Genomic DNA, 18271 nt, shown 5'->3' with positions numbered 1-18271 from the left:
GTTTGCATTTAATGATCTGTCATATCATGTAATTAAAACAAATTAATACTGAAAATGAAGTAAAATCGAGTGCTATCAAGCCACTTTTTTGTATATTCATTTTCTTGGGACAGCAAAAGAGAACACAGACCACAATTCTAGAATTTGTTTCTTTAAATCATCAGTAAGATTGGTTTTTATTTTGTTTCAATATTTTACGGCAAAGATAATCCTTTGGAAGTGGGTAAGGGAAACTTCTTGTTGAAAAGACGCTTGGCAGTTCCTTTCTTAGCAGTGGCTTTGGTGTGGGCATCCAATCAATGTCTATGAGTAATCTGCATCATTTGAGAATATGAATAATTATGAATATCTGGAATATCTAAGGCATATAACAAGTTGAACTTTGGTCAGTCAAGCGTTTCTTGAGGTATAAGGGCAAATACATTTTTACAGCTTTTAAGGAAAATCCTGTGGAGAAAAGGGCTGGTATATTTCAAGAGGGAAAAAATGTTATATTCCTGCAAATATGTGAATGATATGCTTTGCAAAAGGAATGTGACAGAAATTTAATGTGATATGTTCTCTTCCTGGACAAGTTTTACTTTGAGGGGAAAAAGTTTTGGAGGTGATAGCTGTTCTGAGGAGCATTCCTCTGTGGCTGTAAAACTGATGTGGGCTACAGAGCTAGAATGTTGATAACTTGATGCCAGTGGATATGAGCTGAGATGTTTTGAATGGGGACTGCACTGAAGATAAACCCAAGTGGGCTCGTTCCATTGTCTAAAACTTGAACCATATTCCTTGTTTGTTTCTTGGGTATCAAGAACTGGAAATGATGCAGCATTTAAATTTCAGACTGAATCTGGAATCTAGTACAGGAGCATGCCCCTGGCTTTCAGAGGGCTGTGCATCTCAGGATCCTTAAGAAACAATACCTGTTTTGGAGTAGGTGATCTGCATGTGTTTTTCAAGGCAACTGCTAGTTTGGGATCTTTTTGGATTAAAACTTCTAATATGATGATCAGGAATTACTCTAGTTTAAATCATTTTTCTTTCTAACACAGCCTCTGTGTTAGAAATCAGAAAGTATTGTAATAAAAGCAAGGAAACAACAGGTTCTTAAAAGCTTGGACAGTAATACTTCAGTGACCATCAGACTTAGGACTTTTTTTGTTCATTGCTATGGTAAACAGGGGCTTACACTTGGTTTTTGCTGTTAATGCTGCCTTCTTTCTCTTGTAGTCTCTACACATCCTGACCATTTTTCATTGCTTTGTATCAGCACATCTTCCCTCCAGTCTGCTCATTTGAACTTTCCTAGGTGTCAGTGCACCAGAAAGTACAAGTACTTTCTCTGAATCTGAAAGAGCAATTTGAGAAGCCATGAGCAGAATTCTATATGACACATAAGGAATGAGTTTATCTTGCTTTTTTTACTTCATATTTAAAGTAGGGACAATGTTGATTCTTGTGGCAGCAGTTTAGGTCCTAAAGTAGAGTATAGATTCAAATACTTAAAGTGTATTTACAGTAAAGGTTTGCAAACTTAGAGTTACAGTGTGCTGCCCACTCACTGAGTGAAGCTTCTCCCCTTTGGATTTCTAAGGGGTTTTTAGTACTGCATGTGTGATTTATGCACTTTATATCATAACTGTTTGTCTAATACAATGGAAGGTTTAGTCCATGTGGTTGTATTGTCCTAATCTAACCATCAAAACGAGAATTTTAACTTTAGAAACTTCTTTCATTACACATAATTTCAGGGTTTCCTGATGCAGATAAATAACTGAATAAGATTCTGTGTTCATTATATAACCCTCAAGGTCTAGACGAAGCAGGTCAGGACCTGAGAACATACAAAACTTTGCTAAAGTTTTATATTTCCATTTCACTGAGTTTGCAGTAGGAAAATTACATTAGACAAACTCTAAACTCTGCAAGTGTCGTTCTGTTGCAGCCTGCATAATATTTTCATGAGCAATGTTTTAAAAGCTGTTATTCCTCCTCTTCATTCTTGCCCCTCACGCTTCTCCTTGCGGCTTCAGAATTTGGAGAAATTATTTTTAAAGCAACCTCTAAGCATCTTGTGATACAAGTTATATTTCAATCAGAACAGACATTTGGTGTCTTCCTGTAGCAGTAAGTCTGCCTGGTGGGGATTTTTGATTTTTTTCCCCCCTTGTTTTGTAGTATACAGTTCTACATATGTTAAATTACATTATTTTTGTTTAGTTTAATGAAACAAAAAAAATTTGGAGTAATGAGAAGTGGCAATTTAATGCCAGTAATAGGAAGCAGCTTGGTTGAGGGTGATTTTGTGCTGAAATTAGTACTATAAAGTATTAATATATTGCTGTTCATTTCATGATGATAGATGTGGGGTTCAGATGTAGAATTTTTAATTGATTCATAAATATATAGAGTGTCCATAAATAAATGGTATCTGTGTGCTAAATGGCTAGAGAACATAGACTTTTTCTTGCCTTTTCCTGTAAAATTGTTGTGAAATAAAAATGCAGAGACTAATGGCAGGGATCGTACTAGCATCCTTCTTTGCAATCTAGGCTTTTAACTTGATCTAAGCATGTAAATGATTTTTTTTTTAAACTTGATAGACAATTGTGCTGGTGTTCACACATTGATTTATATTCCTCATGAAATGTACTTCAACCTCTTCATGGCTTTTCATGAGTGGGATTGTTTAGTTTGCATAAGTTTAGTTTGCATAAATCTCAGCATTGAGCTGCAGCACTGATCAGCAGAAGAGAAGCAGGGTAACGGAGATGTGGGATGGCCGTAACTCCATTGTAGTGACAATAAATATGATGGCAGGAGTATACAAAATGTCAACATGCAAGCAAGGAATGGAAGAATGTGCAAAGTTTGCAGCCTCTAGAACACTTTATTAAGCTGTGAAAGCACTCCAGATAAAAACAGTAATGATAGAGTCCATTTAAAGCAGAGGGGCGGAAAATTAAAAATATTAAGGTGATGAAATATTTTCCTAAAATCAATTTCAAAAACTATCCCAAGCCTCCAGTGCATAGGCTTCACGATGCACTGGCTTGGACTTTACAGAGCAGGCTGTAGTAAAACTGTGTGTAAAGCGTTACCAGCTATTTAAGGGCGCGTGTGTCGGAGTTACAAAGCAAGAGGAGGAGCCTGTCTCGCTATAACCCCGCTTTGTCTGTTTTTTCCGGGCACGGAGGGAGGCTCCTCTCCTGTGCAGTGCCGGCTCCTCACCGGGCCGAGGCGGATCCGTGCGGGCTTTGCTGTGGGGAGGCGCGGCCGAGGTGCGCGGCGCTGGGTGGCGCTGCAGCACCGCCCGTGCCCGCAGCGCCGCGCTTCTCCTGCGCGCCGCGGCTCCCGCGCTGCCGAGTGTCAGGGAAATTGTTTTATTGTTAAAGGGCACAGTGTAATATATTCATCTCCATCCAAGGCAGCCATTTAATGCCCTGAAACATGCCCTCTCACAACTCTGGCCTGTTGACTATGCTTATTTGGTGTAATAATTAGCAGAATTTCTCGCTAACAGCGGTACTTACCAACACCTCACATTTTCCTCTGTGTTTTTGTACGTGATGGATTGTGCATTCTATGAATAAAGTTAAGCGGGTCACAGCCTAAGCCCTGTACAACACAGCTATTTTCTGCACAATAGTTCTGAACAGATATATATTAACTCCTTTTTAATCCCCGTGGTGTGTAATGCAAACAACTTTGAGTCTTTTTGTAATAGGCTATTGAAAACTTGTAAGCATAGAACACTTGTCAACTTAAAAACAGAAAAAGAGAAATGGAATGAGGAGCTACAGAAATTGGAGTGCAGTGTCTTTTGCCAATGGCAGGCTTTAGGAGCCTGTTCTAGTGCTTCATGAAGTTTGGTACAGAACTGTACTTTGTTCTAGAGGAAAAAGTCTCATATGCATGTTACAGGTGATCTCTCTGCTGTCATGGTGTTCAAAGTTAGTCTGCTTGGTGTGAAAATACAGGTAGGAATTCTAAGTTAAACAGTACTTGGGTTTTTTGCACTTCTCTATCTGGAAATGATTTTGCTTAAAATTCCTGTCATGGAAATTTAAAAAAAAAAATGTCCCTGAATAAATGCTGTGAGTAGGGATCCTAATCGTGGTTCTTTCCAAGTGCAGGGGCTGATAAAGTTAAGCGTTCCCAAAATTATTAAGTAACTGTAGTCTTTTTTCAGTTAAACTCCTATGTAAAAATCTAATGGAATTCTTACATAATCAATTAGCTCAACTAACAGTTTGAAGCATATTTCTATGGCAGTTCAGCTCTGCATGGAGACTATCAAGCCTTTGTCACTAGTTTAGGTGGGAATTGCAGCATATGTAGGGCTAAATGTGGGTCACAAGCTCTTGTAGTTGTCTGTTATTTAATTTTAAAATCCTCCCTTTGAATATTTTTTTAAAATCCTGCATTGTTCATTCTTTTTTCATTCAGCCCTTCTTGAATTCTAGTTACTGCTAAAGCAATTCCACTGTAGAAGGAGAAGTAATACAGCATGTTAAGCCAGCAAATCAGAACAAAGGTGGGTCTAGCAGCTTTCTCTTAATGTCAGTTCCTTGCCCTCAGCCTCCCTTATTAATGCAACTGAGCTGCTGTCACTCAGATGGTTTTAACACAGACATGCAGGCTACGTGTCAGAAAGGGTGGCCTAGAATTTTGAATTTCAGGGTGAGAGTACCCCAACATACAAAACCACTGTATCGAATTATAAAATGGTTGGCTCCAGTCCTTGTAGACATTCTGAAGGAAGTGAAATTTATTTATTCTTGTCTTTGATGTATCCTCTAAGGAAGGAAGAGAGTTTAGATTTTAAGGTGTCTGCAGTATGTTCAGTTGGATGGAGACTTTCCTATGTGCCTTTAATTTTATGATAGTTCAGAACAATCCTTCTCTTCGTCAAGTTGTACTTCCATGTTAGAATTATTTTTTGTGTGCTTGTATCCCTTTATATAAAAGGTTTTTACATTTTCTCACTGTTCTTCACTTGTTTTGCTGTGGGCTTTTTGATAATGTTCTTCTGTAACATATACAGATATTTACTTAAAAATACAATCAGAAATTATTTGGTGCTTTTTCTTTACTGGGTCATTTAATGGATTCAATTTTGAGTGTCACCACACAGTTGATTAAACATGTCTGTATTTTCCTATCAGCCTGCTACAGCTTTAGTATGTTGTGGATCAGCATGGCTGCTCTTCTTCTTCCTTTGTTTAGACAATGAATCCAAGCCACTCTAGAGTGAGTTAGTACTCTTGGTAGGAATTGTTAATTTATTAAATTTGGTAGAAGAATTTTTTTTTTCAGCAGAAGAGAGCAAGTAGGGCAAAGGAGAGTTGTGTAGAAATCTGGAATAGTCCTCTGTGTGCCAGCCTCTCTCCTTTTCACCTTCAGAAATCCAGCCTGTATTTGAGAATACCGTGGAGAAAGGAAGAGATGATTTTGAAAAGATTTGTTATTACTGTACTACTTCACATTCTCAAAACACAGAGGTAGCAGCAGGACTATCTAGAGTCTTAGACCAATTAGGAATTTAAGTGTATGGGTAGAAAGGACAGGCAAGAGTTTTCCCTGAACAAATGTGAAAGGAAGACTTAAGAAATAATTTTTGTGCATTTCTATTTTAGTTGAGTAATGCTGTTCTGCAAAATTACACCTGAACATTGCAAGTGAGGGTAAAAGTTAATGATAAATAAGATCTGTATATGCAAATACTAGAAATGAAAACTGGAAATTAAGTATTAGCCTTTTCATGAGTCAGAATAGCTTTATTAAAACAGCATTATTTGAAAATGTAGGAGTTCTTAAGTTTGTTCAAAAAATGTATTCTTAAGCAAAATCTTGATTTGCATTATGAAATTCACCTGGATTTGACACAAAGAAAATGGCTTAACAGAGATCTACTTCTTTTACAGCACATCAGTGCTCTCTTGTATGTTACCTCTTAGTATACCCTAACATTATTTACATAATGCAAAGATGGCTTAAGAATAAAATGTGAGTAGCCCTTCTTTTAGCTGTAGTTCTTTAACCTTACCATAGTACTGCAGACGTTCTCAGTACTGTGAAATACAGATACCAACAAACCCCTGGTTTTTTGGATTGTGAGGCAGAAGAGGATTTCTAACACCAAGGTCTCCTGATTCACTGACCACTGGTGACTGGCAAAGTGATTAATCAAAACCAAACTGAGGAACGAGATGCATCAAACTTTCAGTCAGTGTGGCTTTGCTGCCTCCAGTTTATTTGGTTAGGCTGCATGTGCAGAGCTTCTTAAGGAAGTATGAATGATTCACTGTAGTCTGCTGGTCTACACAGTTTGGGAACCACTCATTTATAAAAACTTTCAAACTTGATATGAGAAAAAATTCCCATGAGGGAGAATTCATATTTCACAGAGGTGTCTCCTCCAGTGCCTAATTATCCTTTCTTTGCAATTGTGCTCCCTGTTTCTGGTCTGAACTTGCCCAGCATTTCAGACCCTGAATTTTGCTAATTGTTACCTGCCAACTTAACATTTAAATGTTAGCTTTCTGTTCCCCATGTGGCTTATTTCGGAGACTATGAATAAAACAAAGTCTTCAAGCTAAACAAAATTAACCAAGTCTGAATTGTTCACTATGACCAGTTTCTTTAAAAGACTTCTTTTTTAAAAAAAAACCCTTTTTTTAGCAAACCATATGGCAATATCTTTCTTGAATTTATATACCAAAATTCAATTCAACAGTATTTCATAAATAGTTGTCTTATAAAATTGAGTCAACAACTGTAGTATTTAGGTTTTCTAAATGAGTGTTACCATCATTTGACCAATGGTGTTGTGCGTGCAAAATTAGGAAAGCAGTATGTAATAAATACAAAGCAGTGTCTGTGCATTTATGACACAGGTCACTCTTATAAATCATAGAATCATAAAATACCGGGTTGGAAGGGGACCTCAAGGATTATCTGGTCCAATTGTGTAAAATGTTACAAATTGCACTTCTCCTTGCTGAATACTCTTGTACAAATTTTGTTATGTTAAATTTATGTGCATAATGTGATCTCTAATATTTATGTCCCTTAAAATACATTGTAAAAAGTGATGCAACTGTATTAACTCTGTTCTCATGTGTATCTTCAAAAATGATGTCTCAGTTGTGCTGTTTTGGAAAGATATTGACAGTGAATTCATTGTAACCGTGATTACACATCAGTGGTTACCTTTAAATTGTTTTGGGGAGCATGAAGCTTCTGCTCAAAGCCTCCCCTAGTGAGAAACATTGAGAGGAAAATTTGAGTTTATCATGTCCTTGAAAAGGGCAAAGCACAAAGATTGAAGAGCAGAGGCAAGAAGCACGAGGCAAGAAGTCCGATGCTGCTTCTGCAGCCAAAACCCAGGGGACTGGCATTCCCCTTCCTTTGGTGCATTCTTTGGCAGTGATTTTGTTAGCTGTGGCACACACTCTCAAGAATTATCTGGTAAATGCCTCCCTTAAAATACATCAGCTATGTGCCTGGTGAAATGTGACTAACACAAAAGAAAAGGGTTCCTGAAATACATTTCCTTTTATCTGTAAGGCTTTAAACCATCTTCTTGTCTTTTCATGCTGAAGTGAAGAATACAGTTCTGCATTCTGTAAATATGTAAATATGACGTCTTGGAAGGCTGTAAAGGTCTTCAGATTTCACCAAGTTTGTAAGTGTTTTTAGACTTTCGTAGTGCTTATTGTGCTAATAAAATCTCTGGAAAATAATTTGGTTCTGTAAAAAATACCAAGAATCAACAATTTTTTAATGGCCTGCGAAGATGTTCAAATACTGTGTAATGGGCATGACAGTTACAGTATGTGAAATTTAATGCTCTAGCTCCTTATTGATCTTCCTTGTAGCCGATTGCATGGCACATGCATTTGCACTTAAGACCTGCTCTTTCTACATTAACACTATCTTCTGCAGTGTCATCAAGGGCAGGTTAGAAGCTGCATTTGATGCTAAACTGAAGTATTTAAGGAAATATCTATATTTTTTTCTTATCCTTTTCACTTTACTTTTGACTGCTTTATCTTCTGGGTGATATTTTAACACTTAGAGGTTTTTTTCCCCCCCTTTTTAAAGTATTCTTACTGCACATGGATTGCTTCTACCATTATGCATCAATGTATATAGAGACCAGCAATCCTGCCAGGCTTGCTGTTTTTTGGAAATGATGAAAAGCTGCAAGAAAATTAATTGTATCTTTGATTTTGCTGGTAGTTCTGAAAAACTCTTTTAGTGTGACCTGCCAGAGTTTGTGTTGGCAAGTTCTTTTTCTGTATCTGCAGAAGTTATGAGCCTGTTGCAAAGGTTATGAATCTGCATTTGAAGCTGTGTCAGCCCTTGGGTTTCAATCTGGAGGTCCTTGTTCTGTTCTGTGGTTGTTGGTCAGTGTGTTTGCTCTTACTTTGCTACATCAATTAGATACTGAATCCCAGTGGAGTTTGTAGAATTCCACATTGCAGATATGCAGCACTTCCCAAAATAATGTGGTGATCTTTAATGTTTCTTTCTGTTTCCTTGAGTTATTCAGGGAGAAATAGCACCATGTCAGCATTATTTTCCATTCTTAAGCATAATATGCATCTCCTAAGGCTGCAGAGATCTAGTGCCATGTGTCCTGGTAATAGATTTCCATAGAAGTTAGGAACCATCAGTATCTTTATGTCATTAGAACATGAGATGAACATGAACAGCAACACCTAATGTATCCTTGTTTCAATATTAGCCCTTGTTATAGTTTTTATTTTATCTGTCTTTAGTCTTTATTGAATCTTTTGTCTGTCAAATATCGTTGCTTAGTATTTCACAGCTGGTCAAACCCCCTTGGTTTCTTGGGACTGGCTGTGTAGGGGTGTTTTTGCTACATCATGCGAAATTAGTAATTGGTAACAGTCACTAAGGTTTCTGTCTGCTGATTCTTTGGAGGTAAGCTGGTAAAGAATTGCTAGATTAAGAAATCTAGTTTCTCAGAAACTATTGGCTATTTTTTAGAAACTGTGCAAAGAAGGGCATGCAGAAATGCTCCAGTGCCCTTAGCTCTTCATTGTGACTCACAACCACATTGAACTGAAAGTATCCACTGTCTTAAGTATTTTCTGAAGTACACGTGTGATCTTGAGTCTGTATGTATGATAAGAAACTAAGAACTGGAGATCTTAATGAAGCTTGTTCATTTTCAAACAAATTTGAATGTTCTTACTTCTCACCTAATACACAGAGCTGACCCATTTACTAACTGGTACCTGCTGCAAGAGGATGCATGGATGATAAGAGGGAACAAGACATGTATGATGGAATCAAAGTGCTTGCAGTGATGGTAGAAGAAGTAGTTTATTCACAATTATGTGGAGGAGGCTTAGGGACAGCCCAAATTGTCTGTGTTTGAACTATTTATTACTTCAAATTTTAATTATTATTACTTACAGTGCTAATCCATGTGTGACAAATCCACACTCAGCTAGGTAAGGAAATTGCCGGTTCTGTTCCATTAACAGCCACTGGCCAAAGGAACAATGTTCCTGTAGGTTAAAACAACAATTAAGGGGCCCTTAACACTTAAAGGTGGGGAGAGAGGGGATACTGGCAGCAGACATTTTTCACACATTGCTAAGCTGCTTCAATGCATAAATTAACTCTTAGTTCAGTTACATCGGTTGAGTGTGTTGTGCATATGCATGACTGGTCTGTGTGTGTGTGAACCAAAACCTGGGCCTGGTGATTTATGAGAAAGGGTAAGAGAGGTTGAAATTAGTAAGCAAAGCCAAACAGTACCTTTGCAGCAGAGAATATCAAACAGTCTTTGAGACAGCTACTCTCAGATGCTGATGTTAGACTTGAGGTCTTTGTGTGGCAGTGGATTGTTCATTACGTAATTTTTTCGTGCCCAGGTCACTTGAACTGTATTTTGTCACTTCTGTAGCTGGATCCATTTGTTCAGTGGAAGAAAAGGATTCACTGTGGTTATAGTAAATAACAAGTATAATTTATTGTAGTATAATTAGCAAGTGAATATATGGGACAGGAAATACTGCTAGACTGTTGTAGATAATTTTAATATGAGTTTACATAGAATAATAATAATGCATGGTTTTTCCCTTAATATAAAAATGTTTTTGACTTATATTAGGGGGGTGGGGAGGGCAGTTTATAGTATGGAAATGTGGTACAGTATGGTCATATATCTACCAGTATTTTTGGGAGGCTGTATTGTAGAATGTAGCACAGACAATGTTTTTGGTAAGTCTTGAGTGTAATGAAGGGTAGGCTGGCAATATAACATTTTCATGTCAGTAAATGGTGCTGTAAAATTGGCCAGTCCCTTAAGATCTTTTGATGAGTAGAGTTTACAGAAATAATTTGAAGAAAAAAAAAATTCTGAAATCTAATATATGTGATAATGGAGAAATAAAAGCTGTAATGGTACATTTAGAATGCATTTTTTATTACTTGATGTTCATTTCTGACATAACTTGTTTTAGTGAGCCACTTGAATGTTCTTGGTAGCTATGAAGTTTTAATAGCTAACACTTGGAAGGCCTTGTAGTTTAAACAAATGTCAACTTCAAAATCACATTCCTTCCTTAAGAAACTATCCCAATTTTATTTAAAAAAAAAAAAAAACCTGACATGTGAAAGACTGTTAGGAGGTAACGTTGTGAAAATTCCTGTAAAATGGTGGCTTTTTTCTTGATGGGGTCTTAGTATTGTGTCACAAAATTTTTGCTATATGTTTAATCGTCCTCCTTTATAAAACTGTTAAAGTATTTCAGAGCACTAGTCCTTTGTTTCATGCAGGACTTGAAAGAAATCCATGTTTTATTACAGTTGATTAAAAAAAAGAATGAAAGGGAAACAGAAGCCCTAATGGACATTCTTATATGGGTAAAAAAGGTAATAGGACGGAGAGATTTTTAAGAAACCAAAGGTTTGCATCTGAACTGTGATTCAGATCTTTCTGTGATGACAATAGGCATTCTCAGGCATTCTGAAGCTGATAACCCTTTGGATAATGAAAGACAATTGGGAAAAACAGTATTGGAGAAGGAGATGATACTTTCTTATGCTTTGAATAGTGGGTCTTTTTTTAATATCTATCCCTGAAATTTCTGCAAACATATTGGATTGCATTAAAACCAAAAAAATTCAAGTGTGTTACTAGTTCTGGTACCGGGTAGTCTCAAAAGTGTAAAAACTGCAGTAGGCAGTTAGCAAAACTTTTTAAGATGAAAAAATGGACAATGTTTTAAGAATTTCTGATGAAAGGAGTTGAGGCAAAGGGACTGTTGTAATCTGGGAGTGGAGATGATGTTCCAGAGCAGCTACACAAACCTTTTTGCACCCTCACCTCCACCAGTGTGGTGTTCCCACTTTTAGCCCCAGCAAGATCATTTGTCAGACCTAGATATGAGATAGGCAAAAAAAAAATCCTTTTTGCATGGATTTAAGTCTTCCTTGTGTTAACAATTGCAATTGCTTCAATGAATTCTTCAGTACATTTTATGCCAGGTACTTGGGGGAAAAAAACCCAAACTTTTGCTTAATGTTTTCAGTGGTTTTACGTGTTAGAAATTGTTATGCCATTGCAGCCTTAAATTTGTTGTCAGAACTAATTTCAGTAATATTTCAGTGTGATTATAATAAATTTAGTTTTTTATAGTATATTGTTTCAGCCAAGAAAATTATCTGTAAATTGGAAAATAACTATTGTTTTCTGACTTGCTCGATGAGGAAACTAAGTAGGAATTCTTTGTTGGAAACACTGAAGTCTTCATAAGCCTTTATAGCCTAGATATTGAACTTCTGTCTTACAATTAAGAGAGAAATGAAACCTTCTGAGAATGGTACTGACACCCCACAGGGAAAAATGTCAGCTGTGAAAGTTTTTATATTGTCATGCTTCTTGGTCAGAAAATGTCATTGAGTCCCATCTTTTCCTTACATCACTTAATTTGAAAAAAGAAAAACGTGTGTAACATAACTGCATTTTGGCTTGTACTTTTGATGTGTCTTAGTTGTGTTTCTGTTACTTCTCTTGCTCTGTAACATACAATGCACCACTTCTCTTGCCAGGAAAAATAAATAATTACTAGTATAGTGATTGAGAGATTCCAATTATTGATATTCCACTTGCTGAATTTTACAACTGTCTCATTAATAATCCTATTTATTATTAATAAATGAGCAGAGATTGTTAATGTCTGCAGGATGTTCGTTGCACATTCTAAAACTGGATATTTGTGCTTCTGATCTTTGTTGCAGAGTCAGTTAAAATAGCTCCAGAAACACTCACAGCAGCCCACAAAATGAGTATTTGCAGAGGTATTTGCCTTTTTGAAAGCCCAAGATGAGCACTTAACAAAGTTTCTAAAGCAGTGCACAGTGCATGGTGACAGGGATGGTGCACTTTAGATCGTCTTTCATGTATTGGCGTCACTAATGTGTGTATAAAAATCACACTGTTTTTTAAAATGTAAGAAATATAATCTTGGTATTGGAATAAATTGTTCCACTGTTGATAACTTTTAAAAGGTAAAACTCAGAAAAAGGCTTTTTAAGAAGCCTGATACCTTCAAATAGAGGCAATTTTTTAGTTTTTATTTAGGGGTTTAAGTGTTTGAAAAGCCAATAAACAATGCTTATGTAACAGTGCTTAGACTTTCACATCAGCCAGCTGGTATAGCCAGATACTGAGTTTTTCTTTTTTTTTACTTTTTGGAGGTATTTGTGAGTAGCTTGATGTTTTTGACATCTGTGTGACAGCTTCTTGCATAAGAGATGAGCAGCATGTTATACCACCCAGCTGTGTGTATTAGTCTGCACATCAAGCTGAAGAGCGGCACTTAGCCAGATCTGACAATCAAATGTGAACTACTACTACCTATACACAAGAGTGCATTTTAATGTTATGTGCTTTTTGCCAAGAGCCTGATACTTGACAAAGAAATTGTCAGAATCTCTCTTCTTCCCACTTTTTTTTTTCTTCCCACGGATGTGAGTCCATGTTAAAATATCTTTTTTTTTTTTTTTTTCTGCAGTTTAATATGGTTTATCTTACAAATAACAAAGCCAGTCTAATGTTTTCAGCAATTTCATGTAATAAAGTTCTGGCAAGCTTTTGGTAATAGAGGAGTGTAATTGTTTTAGAATATGCAGAAAATCAGCATGTCATTTTCTGCCAACTTAATCTGAAGTTACAATCTGCTGGGTTTCACCAATGACTTCATGTCAACATACCAACAACCTGTCCCCAAAGAAAACTGAGGACATAGAGAAATTACACCACTAGTTCAGAAATGTCAGTGCTGCTCTTCTCAGGCTTGTTAAGAATTGGTGCTCAGCGCATTGTGAGTGTGGAGATGAGTGAGAGCCACCTGCTCTTATTGTAGTTTGACTGATCTATGAACCTTAAAATCCTCTACACTTCCACCTGACTTTAAGCCTCTGTCATCTTTCTTGATGCTTAATTTTGAATAAATGGAATTCATTGTCACAGAATTCAGTTATACTCCAGAGTTCAGCTTTCCTTGTTTACATGTTTGTTATAAGCCAGGAATTAGATACTACATGGGATGTTTTTTCTTCCTTTTTTAAATAGTAGTGCCAGAATAGGGAAGATCTGTTTTGACCTCCTTTTGAACTTGGTTTTATGAAAGTGTTAGTCATACCTTTTTTTAAACTTAGTCTGTTTCCCTTTGTATTATATCCTTAATAATCTTTTTAAAACAGTATTCCATTTCCATCTGGTCTTTCTCTTACAACGTAAAAATATTGAGTGAGCTGCAACTTGAGTTGTTTCTTGTGCTAGTGTTTATGTAGTTGAAAGTATGCAATAAAAATAAGAGCTTGAATCCTGTTATATATTTAAGCATTATGGCATATACAGTTTTATGGTCTTTGATTTGCAAGTAAGTCAAAATTTGTTAATAATCAAAGTTTGTAAAAAGTAATCCCTGCAAGCTAAAAGAAAGTAGAGGAAGGAGTTTATTAATTTTCTAGGCCAGTACTTCCACTGCAATAATTTTTACACTGTTGTTAATCTGTATTTATACCGAGTTAGTGTTGAGTTAGTCTGTGAGTAGATAAGTGTGAATGGACCTGTCAGGGATCAGGATTGTTTGAATCCAAAATTCTGATGGCATGTTTCACACATCTCTTGCACTTTGCAAATCATTAACACAATTAACTATATAGTGCCACAAAAAAATCTATTTTGATTAATTAAAACCTGAAAGACACAATTTGGAGAAAAAGCAGGCTTTTGTCTTAGCAATTTATTAGTGGTCACATTGACTAAATATTGGTGGAGATGCTCTTAGTCTAAACCAGAAGTAAAAATGGAGTTAAGAGAACAAGGGGACAGAGAAAACCTGTTTACAGGCAGGTGGTTCTTTGTGCACTCCCAGCATCAAACCAGATTTATGGCTGTCTGTGGGATAGAAGGTCTTGAGGATGGCATTTTAAATATTGTCAGGCTGTGGGGGCTTTGGGGTACAGTACACTGTGCTTTCTTTTTCCTTCATAAACCATTTCAGGAAATATTTTAGAGTACACCCAACACTGGGGCTCATTATTTTAATGAAGTGGGTTATTGAGCCATTTGATGAAATATGAGCTTTTTACCTATTGGATGCACAAATTGAAGTAAAAAACAAAATGAAAAGGAAATAAGAAATTAATGTGTAATTATAAAGGAGGCACGGGTCTGAAGAACATGAGGCCAAGATGAATTTTGATCAGTGTAACAAGGACTGATTATCTAAAAAAGAATTTAGGAGTAAAAGTACTCACATGCTCTAAAACTACCTAAACTGAATTACTGCTTTGTAAGTGGAGAAGTTCCATGGATTTTTAAAATTCGTTTTTCATTGTTTAATTTTCCAGAATTGAAGGTAGTAAGAGAAGTAATTGCACATGGTTTTGTCATTTTACTACAAATACTTTTATACTTCTCTGTTTATAGCTTGGTTTTTAGTCTAATTTTCTGTTTCAATTTTACCCCTCCAAAACAGAAGAAGAAACTTCTTGAAGAACTTGGGGAGAATAGGCTTCCATATCTGACACCAGCCGATGCTGATTTCCACCAGCTGGTAACGTATTTCTTTTAACTCGTTTTAAACTAAAATGGCTGTTTGCACTGAACAACAAATAAATCTTCCTTTGAAGAGACACTGTGAAATCTGATATGAAAAAAGATATCCTGATGGCTGATAATGCACTTCCAGGTGTGCGAAATAAGATCTCTAGAACTAGGATATTCACAAATGAGAACTTAGTGAACTTCTTTTATTTTTAGGTGTTTACCCTCAGTACCAGTAATGTATAACAGTTAATCACAGTATCTCATGCTTTGTTGAAACAAAATCCATGTCACCATTCTTTTAATTTATTGTTTTCTGAGTGGTAAAGAGACTTTTATAGCACTTTTAGTATAATAGGGGGAATATTAACATAGAAATTTAAATTTTAGGGGGCTTAATTCTACTTTCCAACAATAAGTAATTGTTAAGACTTTGCTTACAAAACAAACTATGGGAACTGGAATGCCTCAAATGAAACCAAACAGAAGTAAGATCAGGCCCAGTAGCCACGTGAATAGTAAACCAAGTGAGTGTATGGAAGAATATAATGAATTAATAAGTTTTCTGCATCCATCTTGGATCTTTCTACATCAGCTACAGAATTCAGGGTAGGTTCAATCAGATCAAATTGGATCATGGTAAGACAAAAAGGTGTAGGAAATCACCTGGGTGTTTGAACAGCTCCAGTGAACATGCTCACGTTACACGACACAGGAGCGGTGCCTGCCCTGTGTTGATACATGGCTCAAAGATGGGCAAGCAGACAAGAGCTGGGAAAATTTATAAGAACAAAACAGACGGATTTTCTTTTTTCTTCTTTCTTTACGCAAAAGCCCAAATACGGTCCTTTCAGCCTTAAACTTACGCTTATGAAGAAACTCTTCCCCCTTTTAAGAATCAGGCAGCTGTCTTTTCTCCTCCCTAGTCCTGCTACATTCCCTCCTGTTTGTTCTCTTCTATCTCAGATGCTGCCAAGAGCTGCTTTGCCCAGCATCTTTTTTTTTTTTTCCCCATCTTTGTAAATTCACCTTCTTGTGGAGTTGATGTGAAAAGAGAAGGTGGAGTCAAGGTTGCCCAAGTGGCATCTCTTTTGCTCAGGGTCAGTAACCCATAAATGTAGAAGACAATGGGAACAAGATAAGCAGTAAAATCACACCTGTTCAAGCTTTAATTAAGTTTAGAGAAATTCTTTTTGCAAATATAGAATTATACTTTTTATGTAGTGTTTGTGTGCATACTAGGTATTTTTAAGTATATATGATAACCATAAGCATCACAAACACCTTTTAAATTCTGTGGTGGTTATGGAATGTTACTTGAATCACAGCTGTAGAAATTGAAAGTTCCATGATGCTTAAATGCACTACAGCGGGAGAGGCAAAGAAGGGTGAGAGCTTGAAGACAACAAATCGGCAAAGTAAAATATCACATATAGTTTCGTTTTATAGTCTGTCTTTCCTGGACAGACCTGCTCTGCTCCTTGAAGGATCCACCTCTTACAAAACAGTATTCTTTGAACATGTTGGAAAAGTTAGGTAAGATGCAACAAAAAAAATCTGCCATATCCTGTCGGGTATGGAAGTGTACAGGCTGAACAGAAGTAAGAAATTCCATCACAAGCAAAACTTCCACTGACATCCTCTTTCAATGTGTTTTGCCTGATGAAGGGTTTTGGAAATGGGCCCCAGGCCATGAGCTGAAACAATGTAGTGTTTAAAGCCAGTACTGAACAAGAAAGGGCTGTAGCAAGGTAATTCCCAAATATTTGAAGTGCAGACTATCATTTCATGATGAACATGGCAGTTTGCTTATCAAGGGTCCTTATTGCTGATTCCTAACTTTATCCTGTCACACGAGTCCATAGGGTGATTCTCTGTGTTGAGTATCACCATCAGAAGTGAAAGCATATTTAAAGTCTTGTGTGTAACATTCACAAGATGATTTGAGCATCAAACGTGCTTTTTTTTTTCTGTCCTGTAGTTGCCTGTAATGCACCCACTCCTTTCAGAGTGAACAGTGGGTTGACCTTTAATACTGGCTGTCAGAGTTACAACACAGAGTACATGATTACTGCCCTTCCCCATCCCCCTGAAACAACAAGGTGTCTGGTGTGAACCCAGCACTCACCCCGTGTTCTGATCCTGTAATTCTTTCCTTATGGAGGGCACAGCACGGGCACTGGCTGGGGATTTAAAGAAGACCAGGCTGTTTTCATGTGATGTGTTGGAAATTTGTTTCCACTTCCTGATTTCTTTTGAGATACCTTAATGATAAAATAGTTCTTAAGCATGTGATCTTAAAGCACAACCCAAAGGTAACATGCCTCTGACTTGGCTGGCAACTAAATGTGCAAGGCATTACCTCTGCAGTTCAGGAGGGAAATACAATGTTGTTACCTTTGTAAAAATCAGTGTTCTTCCTTTCTAGTCCATGTTTTCAGGCGTTTAATTGCTTTACGTCATATTGTTATTTCCCTCCTTCTGTTTCTAATAATTGTTAGGAATTTCGTGTGTGTGATTCATGTCAGAAATTCACTGTATTTATATTTTCATATAAATGGTTTAAAAATGTATCGTATTAGTGACTGTTCAAATATACCATAATAGCATATGTAATGTGGTATGATTATGTCCAGTATACAGAATTATTTAAAGAAATACTGGGGTACTGCTATAGCATCTGTTAGTGCTCTTTCTTTCATACAGGGCATTTGCATAATGAAAGAAATAATGAAGTAATAATCTTTATATGTCACAATATATAATATTCTGTCATTATTAAGTAGGATTGTGAAAGAATATTTATGATTCCCATCAGCTTGTACCTACACATCTGACTGCAGAGTCTTACATTTACAGTTACTGATTTCACTAGGTGTTGTTTTTAAGGATTTTTTTCACTGTACTGTTCAAAGGCTGGACATATGCAGCACTGATAGAAACAAAAGGGGCAGTTCAGGACCTCTAAAGGAATCATTTCAGGCTTTTGACAAGCTCAGGTGAACTTAGTTTATCAAGTTTGAATTCATTTCTTTGAATGAGAGCTGGGATCCACTGTTCTGGGATTGTAGAGAGACCTTCACACAGATCTGGGACTCTTTTGAAGCTTTGATGTTTGAAGCTAAGCATGTAAATACAATTGTCAGAAATTATTATCTATAGATACTGTTACAG

The 18271-nt window shown here is 36.6% G+C and overlaps 1 protein-coding gene across 7 annotated transcripts in view; it reads left to right on the top strand.

Annotated features, from left to right (window-relative positions):
- FTO (FTO alpha-ketoglutarate dependent dioxygenase) overlaps positions 1-18271 on the top strand; it is a 231976-nt gene that overhangs the window by 25635 nt on the left and 188070 nt on the right. For all 7 annotated transcript variants that reach the window (XM_042027500.1, XM_042027497.1, XM_042027498.1 and 4 more), the window contains exon 2: positions 15030-15107. In XM_042027500.1, the coding sequence (XP_041883434.1) occupies positions 15030-15107 (78 nt within the window). The remainder of the gene's footprint in view (positions 1-15029; positions 15108-18271) is intronic.

Source organism: Corvus kubaryi, unplaced genomic scaffold (genome assembly GCF_017639235.1).
Source record: "Corvus kubaryi isolate FWS band 111438036 unplaced genomic scaffold, C.kubaryi_AGA036_p1.0 37300, whole genome shotgun sequence".
Lineage (NCBI taxonomy): Eukaryota > Metazoa > Chordata > Aves > Passeriformes > Corvidae > Corvus > Corvus kubaryi.
The sequence above is the reverse complement of the archived record's forward strand: the minus strand, read 5'-3'. Positions and strand labels throughout refer to the sequence as shown.